The 13,244-nt window shown below is 46.0% G+C and overlaps 1 protein-coding gene across 3 annotated transcripts in view; it reads left to right on the forward strand.

Moving 5' to 3' along the window:
* PDE1B (phosphodiesterase 1B) overlaps positions 1 to 13,244 on the forward strand; it is a 37,644-nt gene that overhangs the window by 8,152 nt on the left and 16,248 nt on the right. Inside the window, exon 1 of one of the 3 annotated variants that reach the window (XM_027858106.1) lies at positions 6,268 to 6,297. The exons of 1 other annotated variant lie outside the window; for it this stretch is intronic. Coding sequence is in view for 1 of the 2 variants with exons in the window: in XM_027858105.1 (XP_027713906.1) it covers positions 6,797 to 6,849 (53 nt within the window). In the remaining variant the exon portion in view is untranslated. Of the gene's footprint in view, positions 1 to 6,267; positions 6,298 to 6,672; positions 6,850 to 13,244 lie in introns of those variants that run through there. One more of the 3 variants, XM_027858105.1, reaches the window with a different exon arrangement.

The following is a 13,244-nucleotide window of genomic DNA, read 5'->3' on the forward strand; positions in this document are numbered from 1 at the left end:
CCCTATTTCATCCCTTGAACTCAACTCTCACTAGAGAAAATCATATTTGGTCCTCCCTCAGCTTCCCTGGCCAGACAGCAAACTACTGGAGGCATATTGGGAGCAAAAATGGAGGTTGAGTGGAAGGGTGTGCTCGGATGGGGTCAGTCAGAGCTTTTTAATCTTGGGAGGGCTTTGGGAGAGTGGGGATGTCAGAGGAGTCAGAAAATAGGCATCTGGGGTAATGCTAATAAGCACAACTCTGGGACAGTAGATTTTGCAGTTGTGGCAAATCATGAGAGAGGTTTGAAAAGAATTCTTTTTTATGCAAATGCAGAAAGGGGGTAGTGGGTGCTGACATTAGCAAGGAACGGGATGGGACAGGGATTCTGGCTATGTAGGTTTTTGTCTTAGTGAATGGGGCCTGAGGTTTCTTTTCCTGTCCTTCACTCACTGGTCCCTGATCTTTTATCACGTGTTGGCATCAGCACATGGAGAGAAGAGGGCAGATGAGAATAATAAAAACAACTGAAATGTACATGGTGTTCTATAGTTTACAAAATGTAGTAAATAGAGTGCTGGATTTGGAGTCAGGAAGATATGGATTCAAATCATGTCTTTGATACTTATTAGCTCTGTGTCCCTGGGCAAGTCATTTAACCTCTCTGACTTTCAGTTTCCTCATCAAAGAAATGGGAATAATAATATCAGCTATAATATCTACCTCATGGGGCAAATGAGACAATGTAAGTAAAGTGACTTCTAAACTTTAAAGCCAAATATGTGAACCTGAGTTCATATATGGCCTTAGATACTTACTAGCTCTGTGACCCTGGGCAAGTCACTTAACCTTTGTTTGCCTCGGTTTCCTTACCTATAAAATGAGAATAATAGAACTCACCACCCAGCATTGTGAAGATAAAAAGATGTGATATTTGGAAAGCGTCTTGCAAACTTTAAAGTATTTTCTAGATACTAGCTATCATTTTATACTGGATACTCACAGAAACCCCATGGGGTAGGCAGGTAGGGATGATTATGCTAAAAGAGGGGCTTTTATGTTTCTCCCTGGCACATCTCTGGCTTTAGTTGTTCCAGAGCAAAAGGTCAACTAATGCTTGGCCTAACCTGGAAAGTTTCCCTCTCCCCCATTCTTTTAACAGTTTGCTTTCTCTACCTGTCTCTTTTTGCCAGGGAAATTTGCTGGGAAAATGCTCTTAGAAAAACTAATTGAGACTCAGGGGTGGCACCCCTGGCACTAGAAACTGAGGTGAACTTCTTGGCATTAAAGCCCAATGTTTATTGAATCAATTCTTACCTGCAAATGTGTGAGGAACTTTAGGCTAGACAGGAAAGTTAGAGGTGTCTTTCACCCTCCTTTAATTAACTCAGTCTCCGCCTTCTTTGGTCAGGTCTGAATTGTAGGCAGAAAGCCAAATGGGTGGAACAAACTTTGTAGTTTAGGAAAAGGGACCCAAGCAACCTATTCCTCTGTGCCAACTTGAGCTGCTTTTAACCCAGGCAGTACCTTGCCCAGAGGCAGAATCTCTTTCCCCATTTCCTCCTTCTGCTCCCATCCAGGGTTGCCCTCCAATGTCTGTTGGGCCCCCTGGGTCCTGGGCATCTGTTAGGAACATCTGCTAGTGATGAGGTATCACCAGCTGGGGGGGGAGATAGTCTGTGGGGAGGGTGGCTTAACAAGCAGTTAATTAGCACTAGGGAGGAAGGAGAAGGGGCAACACAGGTGAGGGTGTGAGCTGGAGGCAGATTTCCTCTTCTCTCTTGGCTCCTGAGGATATGATTCTCCTCCGCACATCTTCTCCCCTCCCTCTTCACTTTCCCATCTCTGTTCTTCCAAGGGTCTTCTCCTCACTTCCTTCTCCCCGTAGCCCAGGCACGGCCTTGAGCTGGTAGGAGAAGTGACCCTCTGTGGGTGGTGGGTTCTCATTGCCCTGGGGCCTGGCCTGGTAGGCTGTGATCATTATGCTCTCTGGCTCTTTAGCATTGCAGCCCTTGGTCCTCATCTGACCTGAACGGAGGGGAGAAAACGCTGAAGCCCGAGCCAGGGGACACTTGTCAGAAACATGTTCTTGTCAAGTGGTAGATAACAGAGCTTGGAGGGCAGGGTGTAGCAGCAGGGAAAGGCTGAGAGCTGTTTTAAGCTGCTTTGATAGCTTGAATCCTTCCTTTTAGCTCTTGGCCAGTGTCTAGGAGCAGTCACTGCCTGTTTTTCACGATATCCCAGAGCCCCTGCTCTTCTCTCCTTGCCCCCATTTCCTTTCAGCCTCTCTCCCCCAGCCCTAGCCTCTCTCCTCTAGTGTTATCTTAGACCAAGATTGGTTCCCCTGCGCTTTGGTTCTCCCATTACTGCTTTAACACTATTGGGCCCTGCTGACTCTCAGGATGGCTCCCCCAGCTCTGCCACCAGGGGGGCTATTTTTATCTCTTGGTGCCGCCCCCGCCACTCTGCCCAACCAGCTGCCAGAGCTGGGGATGTGGGCACAGCTATGGAAAGTAAGGGCATGTTGTGTAGTGGTGGTGGTGGTGGGAATGTGAATCTTGGACCCAGGTGGCTACAGGGGAGCTCCCAGCCCTCTAGATCTTCAATCTGCTCACCCTCTAATGGACTATTGTCACTGGTTTATTTCCTGCCTCCCTATCCCATCAGAACAGGGAAAGACAGTACAGAGGGGTAGAAAGGAGTGGGGTGGGGTTGTAGCTTTGCCATTAAGGACCAGGGTGCAAATAAGATGGGAACAGATCAGGATCTGGGGAAGCGACTCTTGGGTCAGCGTCCCACCTTCCCTCATATTCCTCTTCTTAGCTTTGTTCACGTACCCTTGTCATCTGGGGTTTGTGGACCTCTAGCTCCTCTCACCAACCAAGACTGCCCTCTCTTTAATGCCCCTCTGCATCTGAATTTAGCTGTTCAATCTCTCTGAACATCTCTGCTTTCTCAGCTGTTAAAATGACAGTCATAACGCACATGCTGCCTTCCTCACCTTTAGTTGCTATTACAAAATCATCCTTTGTTATTATAATCATTGCTATTAATAATAATAGCATTTATATAGCACTTTTACAAATAGCTCCTTTTATCCTCCTAATAACCTGGGGAGTTAGGGTTTACTATTATCCCCATATTACAGATGAAGATACTGAGGTAGACAGAAGTTAAGTGACTTGCCCAGGGTCACACAGGTAGTAAGTGTCCAAAGACAGATTTTTACCTCAGGTCTTCTTAACTCCAGCTCCAGGGCTCCATCTGTTAGGCCACCTAGTTGCCTCTATTCTTAGGTCTCCCAAGGGTGGAGGATTTTGGTGCTGGCCATAGTGAGGAAGACGCTCCTAGGTTTATTTCCAGTTTTAGCAGTTGGAAAAAAGGTAGTACATTTGACCTTAGCTGGGGTTACCATATCTATTGCCCTGCCTGTAGGCCAGGTAGTACAAACAGGACTCGATTATTTTACCTATCCTAGATTAAAGTTAACAAACATTTATTTTTTATATTCTTTTTTTTTAAAGGCAATTGGGGTTAAGTGACTTGCCCAGGGTCACACAGCTAATAAGTGTCAAGTGTTTGGCCTGAGGCTGGATTTGAACTCAGGTCCTCCTGACTTCAGGGCCGGTGCTCTATCCACTGAGCCACCTAGCTGCCCCGACAAACATTTATTAAGCACTGTGTAAGACCCTTCTTTTTTGAGGTTTTATTGAATTGAATCAAGCTAATGTTACCCCTGCTCCAGGGAGGTAGGAAGGGAGGCCAGCAGTCTCATCAGCAGCCTGGGTGTTAACATTACATTGTCATTGTGTAGTTCAGGCTAAGTAGAGCGTTTGCTTTGGGAGCCAGGAGGGGATAACTATTCTGAAGACAGCCCAATGCTTGATAACTATGGCAGGGTGGATTTAGATTAGACATAAGGAGGAACTTCCTAGCAGCAACAGGCTTTAGGATCATAGATTTAGAGCTGTAAGGCACCTGGGAGGCTATCAAATTCAACCTCTGTGTAGTACAAATGAGAAAATTGAGCCAGGTTCACACAATTAGGGATTGTCTGTGGCAGGATGTGAACTTAGGTCTTCCTGACTCCAAGTCCAGCACTCTCTATCTGCTACCCTACCTAGTGGTTAGGCCCAGCCTAACAGGTAGAATCAGCATCTCTGGAAGATTTTATTAAACATGATACCATCTCATCTTATGGGAATTGTTTGGGCACATTAGCTGAAGAATGAATTAGGATGAGTGAAGTCTCTTTTAGACTGAGGCCCTACTGCCTCACACCTGGAGGGCTGGAGGTTAGCTGCCTTCCTTGGTGGTTTAGGAGGTCAAGGAATGAGGCAGCAGGTTGGGGGCTGGTCTGGGGAGCACCGTTTCTGGAGAGCTGCCCAGGTTGGTCTCTGTGGTTAGGATACTGTCAGGGTCAGAGCCAAGGATTGTTGCTTTATTTTCCTCAGGGTTTCCTACTTTCCCAGGCCCTCATTTACCTCCTAAGTAAGCATATTGGCATAGCAAAAGGTTAAGTCCTGTCTGTAAAGGTCCTGAACCTATGGCAAACTGGTCACCTTTGTAGCTCTTCCTAAATCTTAGTGCAGCATCCTGTAGTGTGTGTGAGTGCCTTTCTTGTGCTTTCATCACTGAAGAGGAACTCCTGCTGTGGAATTTCTCTCTAAAGATATATCAGTCTGCCAGCTTCTATAACGTACAGTGTCAGAGAACTGCTTTGGGAGCGGGGACTTGGGAGGGGGGGACCGAGCCACTGAATGACAGTGTCACATAGCTAGTATAAATCAGGGCCATGATGTGAACCCAGGCCTGACTCCAAGGTTGGCCTCTTGCTGACAGGGCCATGCTATCCAGAGAATTAGTTGGGCCAGTAGATAGGAAAACTATTCACCCCAGGAGCTCCCTCTGGCCAGGCATTGTATCCTTTAAAATGTTCCATTGGAGACCACACCTCATGTTTCTTCATTGGGCCCAGTTCCTGCCTCCATGCCAAACTAAGGAACCAATCAAAGCATCTTATTGTTCAGAATTATAAGGGTCCTTAGAGAATATCTTTATTCCAATTGCTTCATTTTACAGATGAGAAAACTGATGCCCAGAGTATTTGGGATTTGTCCAAGGTGACAACAGGTAGTTAAGTAGCAGAGTCCGAATTTGAACTCAGGTCCTGACTTCAAATCTAATGCCTTGAGAAGGCCGCACAGTGTACCCTGAATGTAGCGGATGCTTCTTATATGATTGATAGAGAAACTGAATGATTGAGCAGAAAAAGGAGCTTCTCTTCTTTTTTATTTTTACTTTTTTTTTGAGACAATCGGGGTTAAGTGACTTGTCCAGGGTCACACAGCTAGTAAGCGTCCGAGGCTAGATTTGAACTCAGGTCCTCCTGATTCCTGGGCCAGTGCCCTATCCACTGCACCACCTAGTTGCCCCTCTTCTTTTAAAACCTCTCTATCCCAACTTCTGTTATCAGTTGACCAAAAAGAAGTTCTCCCTAAGGTCCAAATATAATCCCTGTTGCCTCTCTTCTATAGTCTACGGCTGTATAATCATATGGTTCTACCATAGGGCTAGGTAAATGCATCTCTCTCAGCCTCCACTCGCTGCTGTAAAATCCCTGCTCTTTGCTCCGTCCCCATCATCTGAAATGATTACCTGCCCCCTCCCTCCGTTTCAGTTTCTAGACTAAAAATCACCTCTGCATCTAGCTTAGTTTCCCTCCAGCCACTCTATCCTGGCTCCTCCCATGCCATGGACAAACCAGTCGTAGGCAATATCTTGGTTCCTAAAAATGAAGTCATCTCACAGACAACCAGGGTTTGGGCGGGGGCTTGAATCCCTTAGCCAATCAGAAAGCAGGCTGGAATTCCGGGCTGAACAGGCTCACCACAGGTCTTTGGTGTCTGTACGTTCTTCGCCCCCGCCCCCCTCCTCGGCCCCCCTCCAGTTTTTGGTGGGGGCCAGTCTCCGTTTTGCTACAGCCTCAGAGTGAACCTCGGAATAATGGTGCAAAACATCCTGACTCCACATTCACTTCATCCTTTCGCCTCTGGGCTGAATAAATGCTACTGTAGCCGAATGAATCTTTCCCGTCCCTTCCTTTCCCCTAGGTTAAGGGGAAAGGAAACACCCTGGCTATTTCTAATTGCACTCCTCCTCTACTCTACCAGTTTTTGCCAATGTTAGTGGGAGCGGAGTGGGGGAAGTTCACCCTCAAGTCTCATCTTCTCCCTTCTAGCTGTTAACAAAGCCCATTGCTATATCCCCAGACACAAAAGGCCAGGATTTGGGGCTTGAACCAAATCAAGGAGTAGGTAGGATTGGTGAACTACTGCTGGTCACTAACATCTGGGAGCTGGGATGCCTGGGCCTTGTTTCAGGTAGACATTCTGGGTGACGCTTCCCCACCCTGCACCCAGATTCCTTGGGCCTCTTCCCTAATCACTGCCTCCTCCACCTCCCTGTTCTTCTTCATTCTCTGTAAAGAAGAATGGTCCCCTGTCTCTGGAGTTGGGCAGGGCTGGGCTATTTTTGTCCTTTCTGGGATCCTTCTGAGAACAGTTTCTTGTTTTTGGTCTGATTCAGATGTGAAACTTTCCTCCGATCCCAGGCCTCTCACCCAGTTCCTGTGGGTTGGGTTGTAGCCTGGTCTTTTTCTCTTCCCCTCCCCAGAGTTCTCCTCTGTCCCAGCAAAGCCTTGCTGAGGAGGGGACTCAGAGAGGAAGCCAGGGGGCTGAACAGGAGCAACTTCCCTTAGGGGCCCGATGGCCTCAGGAGCAGTGTTTTGACCTCCAGAGAAGGGATTTGACTCCCATGGCCACCCCTATACCGGTGCAGAGGAGTCATCTTCAGGGCCCCATTCTCAGGTAGGAGCTGGGAAGAATAGTTGGGGGGGCTGCAGGTCCCCTGTAAGCCAGACTAATGATGTAGTTTGGGTGAGATCCAAGGTCTAACAGCTACTAGCAGCTGGGGGAAAAACACACAGAGAATCTGGCGGTTGTTTAATACAGACGCCTGCCTTTGTCCTTCCTGCCCCTCAACTTTTCCTCACTTTCTTCTTTCCCCTCTGTCTCTCACTGGCACTATGACAATTGACTCTTGCTATTCCTACTGATCCTTCCCAATCTATAGCCCCTTGTACCCCCTCATCTGGCTTGTAGAGCTCCAGAGGAACCCAAAAGTTCCCCCAGCCTAAGACAATCCTGACCCCCATCAAACAATCCTTTGTTTATACTAGTGCTCTGCTCACAGTGACCTGACCCGATGGGGGCTTAACTTTAGTTCAATTGTTTAGTTCAAATATGCAACAAATATTAATCATCTACTACAATAATTTAGGAGAGTCTAGATAGTAGAAGATTCAGAAAAATGGAGAACTTGGGGCTAGGGGAAAGTTCCCTCTAAAGAGAAGGTGGTATTCTCTAAGGGATAGGATTTTCCGAACTTTGTGTCCTGTCCTTTCTTCTTTCAGGTCTATTTCATCAGAAAAGAGCTCTTTTCCAACCAAGTCCCTGAACTAGACACTTTTAGATCAAATGTTTGATTTAGAATCAGAAGACTTGGGTTCAGATTCCAGTTCTATTACTTACTACCTTGGATAAGTCATTTAACCTCTATAGGCCTCACTTTCTACATCCATAGGTATTGGGTTTGTTTCGTTCTCCGTTCTTGTATCCCTAGGGCCAAGCATAGTAGCTGGCACATGGTAAGCACTTAATACTTGTTGTTTGATTAATTGATTAAATGACCTCTGAGATCCCTTATTATCCTTACATTTGATCTCTGGACCTGGAGTCAGGAAGACCTGAATTCAAATCCTACCTCAGATTTTTGTTTAGTCATTTTCAGCCATGTCTGACTGTTTGTGACCGCTTTTGGGGTTTTCTTGGCAAATATACTGGACTGGTTTGCAATTTCCTTCTCTAGCTCATTTTCCAAATGAGGAAACTTGAGGCAAATGGTTAAGTAAAGTGACTTGCTCAGGGTCACCCAGCTCATAAGTGTGTCTGATGCTGGATTTGAATTCTGATCTTCCTGACTCCAGGTCTGGCCCTCTATCCACTATGCTACCTAGCTACCCTACCTCAGATACTTACCGTATTGCCCAGGAAAAGTCATTTCACCTCTGTTGGGCTCAATTTCTTCCAAATGGGATACTTATCTCCCAAGGGGATTGTAAGAATAAAATGAGATAATATTTATAAAAGTGCTTTGTGAACCATAAAACTATTATGTCAGCTCATTATTATTATTATTATTATTATTACTACAATGCCATCCCCCATGCCTGGAAAGTCTTCCCATCACACATCTACCTCCTAGAACCACTGTGGGGAAGGTTCTCTTTCAAGACTCAGCTCAGTTTCCATCTTCTGCAGAAAGCATCTCCTGGTCCCCTCCAGCTGCTGGTACCTTCTTTTTTAAAAGTTTCCTTGTGACTTGTATATGTCTGGTCTAAACCTATACATGTCATCTGGCCCATTACAGTATGAGCTCCTTAAGAGTAGGGACTATTGAACTTTTGTCTAGTGCCTGAAATGGAGGAGGGAGCCTTTCATAGATGCTTGTTGATTGAACCTATTACTCTACATTCTTATAGAATTCTTGAGCTAGAAGGAACTTTAGTGACTGGGTTGGGGCTCTGGATTTGGAGTCTGGAGAGATCTGGACTTCAATCTCAGTTCTGATGCTTATTAGCTGTGTGACCGTGAGCAAGTCATTTAACCACTATGAGCCTCAGTTTCTTCATCTGTAAAATAGAACTAATAATGGTCCCATATAAATACAAAGTATTCTTCCTTTTCACAGATGGGAAGACTGAGAGTAAATAAGTTGTCCAAAGTTAGATCTTAGTTTGTGCCACAACTGGGACTCAAACCCAGGTCTCCTTGCTCTCAGTCCAACTGGTTCTAACTCATCTGTCCACTCAGTGATGTGGAGAGAACCCTAGCTCTGCTGGAGACAGAGCTATGATAAAAGGAAAGGGCTGTGGATTGTACTGGGCAGAGGTGATGGGTAACATGGAAGGGAGGCACTAGAAGAGAGAGGGGAAGATGGAAGGAAGGATATGGAGAAAAGGAGAGGAGAGTGAGAGGGACCTGGGGGAGGGGAAGTCAGGCCTGGGAAGAACATTGAAATGGAGGGATAGGAGTTAAAGGTAGATGGGAAGGAAGGAATGGAAGGTAAGAGTTGCGTTTATTTTGCATGGAAAGAGATAACTGAGGGAGAACTAAATTAGTGGGCCCTTTAAGATTCTCTAGGTCACTCTTCTTGGAAGGCTGTACCAAAGAGAATGGATTGAAATGGTAACAGGTGGGGGCAAAGTGTAGATCTCAGGAAAGTTTTCTTTTCTTTTCTTTTCTTTTTTCTTTTTGGTGAGGCAATTGGGGTTAAATGACTTGCCCAGGGTCACACAGCTAGTAAATGTCAAGTGTCTGCAGTCAGATTTGAACTCAGGCCCTCCTGACTCCAAGGCTAGAGCTCTATCTACTGTGCCACCCAGCTGCCCCTCAGGAAAGTTTTCTTGACCAAGAATATTGTGAAGTGAGGACTCTGGGGGATGGGGAAGTGAACACTTCTTCCTCAGAAGGCCTCAGGAAGAGGAGAACAGGTTACAAACTTGTACTAGGCAGGAAGGTGGATGAGATGACCTGGGAAGGACCATGTTTGGGATCTGAATCCTCCCAACTGCCTGTATGTCCTTCCTAGACTCTCTTCCCCCTCCTCCTCCATCCCATACCATTCTTCTTTCTGTGCATCTGGATTGTGTTATGTTGAGATTTCAACAAGAGCCAGACAGGCAAGAGCTTCTGGGAAGGATCAGGAAGCAGATTAAAGGGAGGAACCAGAAGGTGGAGAGAATTAAAGATCAATCCTCAGCCTCATCTTCCTTTAAAGTCTTTCCCTGGGAGCTGTTGGGTTTCAGTTGTAGAGTAAGGGTAGAAGCTGTATTTGAGGTGGCCTCCTGAGGTCATCCATCCTTCTTCCTGTCAACCATTTTGCCTTAAGGTAGAATGGTCTTCCCCCTTGGGCCCCTTTTTGCTTATTGTTGCTTGGCTGGAAGGACTGAGGATGGCAGAGGCAGTTGCGAGAAAGGGATCCATAGATCCCTAGAAATTGGAAGGGATTTAACTTCCTTAAAGTTGGTAGCGACCTTAACGATCATATAAATCATGCAAATTCAAGGCAGAGTCTGAGTGAACGGTACAAAGTCATGCTGGAATGACTTAGAATGTTTTATTAATGCTCACAGCCAAGAACAGCTTGGGAGGAAATGGACAGATACCAATGGGGCTACAGTCACACGTGGTCTCCCCTGCCTCTACTGTCTTATGGGACAACATGCTGAGTGGTATTGTGGATGCAAAGTGGGATGTGTGTTCCAGTAGAAGGCCCAGAGCCACTGGGGGCCCGGGTTTACATAGAATTTTCATGCAACGAGTCTACTTTGGCAGCTGTAACATTTCTGATGGGGCAGTGGGGTCAGGAAGCATGGACTGATAGCAAAAGAGGAGTGGTTTCTAAAAATTAACCAGACAGACCTATTCAGGATGATGAAGATGGAATTATAATGATGCCACATCAGTACGCCTGCTGAAGTTTTCAGCAGCCTAGATCTGACTAGAACTACAGTTTTCCCCTCCACATTGTGACTTTCCCTATCATAGTTTCAATATATCGAGGGTCAGCATAAGCTGGGGGTAAAATTTTACAGTAAAATTTGGATTCAGTCAAAAGGCTACACTTAAGGACCTAGAAGGCCACATGTGGCCCTAAGGTGGTAGGTTCCCCACCCCTGGCACAAGCTATTAAATTGGAATTTTGGGGGAGTTTTGCAGAAGCCGTAGACGATGCACGAAGGTCAGCAGATGACACAGAAAAAGTTTAGAAACTCAGAAATGCATAAAATATATGTATATTATTGTTTATTATCAACACATTTTATCTTTAATATCATAATAGTTCAGACTTCTTTTCTAGTATGAAGGGAGGGCCAAAAAATTTCATGAGGATTTTCTGTATCGCAGGGGAGCTGAAACCCTAACTCCCACAATGTGGAAGGGATAATTGGAGGTGCAGGTCAAGCCTTAATCATCCCAGGGTCGTGTAGCAGGAATCATTTTACAGATGAGGAAACTGAGGTCCATTGAAATGAGGTGACTTGTCTGAGGCAACACAGATAGAAAATGTTTCTTGTTGATTTGAGTAAGTAGCAAAGTCAGAATTTGAACCCAGATTTGAACCCTAGCGTTCTTTTCACTATAGCACAGATCATCTTCCTTAGGGCCAAGCTATTTAACTATTACCTCAAGAAGTTCAGCTTTTAAGGACCTATGGAAAGTGCCCCGTGTTCACTGGGGTCATTGCTGCTCTCTTGCCTTAAGGCAGAATAACTACTTCTATAGCACCTGTAGGTATTGCCCTGAGCTCTGGGACTTGAGGTCATCTTGATTTGAGATGGAAAGTGACAGGGGCTGTTGGCCTTGAGTGGGGAAGAGAAATATGGTGATATACCCAAATAGGCACGGTTAGTCTTGACAATTTTCTTTGAGCATCAACAGCTGGGTGCCTACTGCAAAAAGCCGTTGCTGTTCAGTCGTGTTCAACTCTTCGTGGCCCCGTTTGGGGTTTTCCTGACAAATGCTGGAGTAGTTTGCCATTTCCTTTTCCTGCTCATTTTACAGATGAGGAAACTGAGCAAGCAGGGTTAAATGATTTGCCTTGGATGCCCCAGAGGTCAGATTTGAACTCATGAAAATAAGTCTTCCTGACTTCAGTTCCAGTACTCTATCCACTCTGCCATCTAGTTGCCCTTAAAAAAAAAAAAAGAAAAGCAGATAGGGAGTCACCAAAGAAATTGGCCTTTGCATCATAGAACAAGGGCACTGACCTTCAGTAGGGACTGAGAGGGATGAGGGATAGGACTGAGGAAGTGGAGGATTGTGGTTACATTAGGAAATGGGGTGGGAATACCACTGGAGATGGTCATGTAGACTTTTTTTTTCCCACCTATCTGGGATGTGTGCCCCAGGATGGGCTGGGTGCCTGGGAAGGGGGAAGGTAGAGAAGGAAGGGATGATAACCTTAAGTTCTGGTTAGCTGGAAAGGAAAAGTTATTCCCTTAACTACTTCATACTCTCTAGAGTGAGCTCCAGAGAGATGCCTCGGTCTTTCTCCCTGTGGCTCTCCCACATGGTCAGGTGGGCCATTGTTTCTTCCTCATTGTAAGTGTTTATCTGTGAGAAGCTTGAGCAGGGGATGAGGAATGAGCTCCAAGCCTCCAATACACATTTTCTTCCTTCTCCCTCTTCTTTTTCTCCATAAGGAATAGTGCAGGTGTAGGGATGGAGGTGCGATGTCAGGATCACTCCCTTCCAAGGCAGAGGGAGGGGAATACTTACTGTTTCTTCTTTATCTCTTCTCCCTTATCACCCCTCTCTCCCTTCACTCCAGAAATACTGGTTGAGGGGCTGCCTAGTAGGGGGATTTGGGAGCTATTTGGAACATGACTTCTTCTCAAGTGACTGTGATTCCAGGATTTTTAGAGGGGTTTCTGATCAGGAATACCACAGTTCTTTCTACCTCCCTTCCCCCAACCTCCCAGAGAATGGGAATTTCAGTTTCCTTCCCTGACTCATTCTCTTCCCTACCCTGACTCATGAAGTTACTTGGACCTCAGTCTCTCCCCTCCCCCCTCAGTGGGAAAGGATTCGTGCCTGATGGGGATGATCTCTCACCTCATCTCAGAATCTGTGCTGGTATAGGGTAGGGATAGAGGCTGAAGAAAATTTACCTTTTTAACATCTATTATGGACCAGACCAAAAAGGATTTCTTCCATTCACCACCCCCACTTCCACCCTAAACCCTATACAGTGTTAAGGATTGAGGTTCAGCATCAAAGAAGATTCCTCAGTAGGCCAAATCTCTGAAATGATATATGGGTGTGAGGAGATTGTACTTTTAGGGAGAGTCTCAAACAGAACAGATACTCCGCCCTCACCCTGCAATATACACACAGGAACATTCGATTGTGCTTTGGGGAGAATTGAGTGATGCAGAGGCAGGGGGATGGCTGCAGTGACTCAGCCCAGTTGGACACTTGCCATGACACAGATCCAGCAAGGCAAGGCTTAGGCTTGCCTTCTTCGGCTGGCTGATGAATATTGGAATCTCAGTTTGTTAGCTTTCTCTGGCAGGAGAGAGCAGTTTAGTTTGTGTGTGTGTGTGTGTGTGTGTGTGTGTGTGTGTGTGTGTGTGTGT

This window comes from Vombatus ursinus, unplaced genomic scaffold (genome assembly GCF_900497805.2).
Source record: "Vombatus ursinus unplaced genomic scaffold, bare-nosed wombat genome assembly UNPS02012709.1, whole genome shotgun sequence".
NCBI classification, from domain to species: domain Eukaryota; kingdom Metazoa; phylum Chordata; class Mammalia; order Diprotodontia; family Vombatidae; genus Vombatus; species Vombatus ursinus.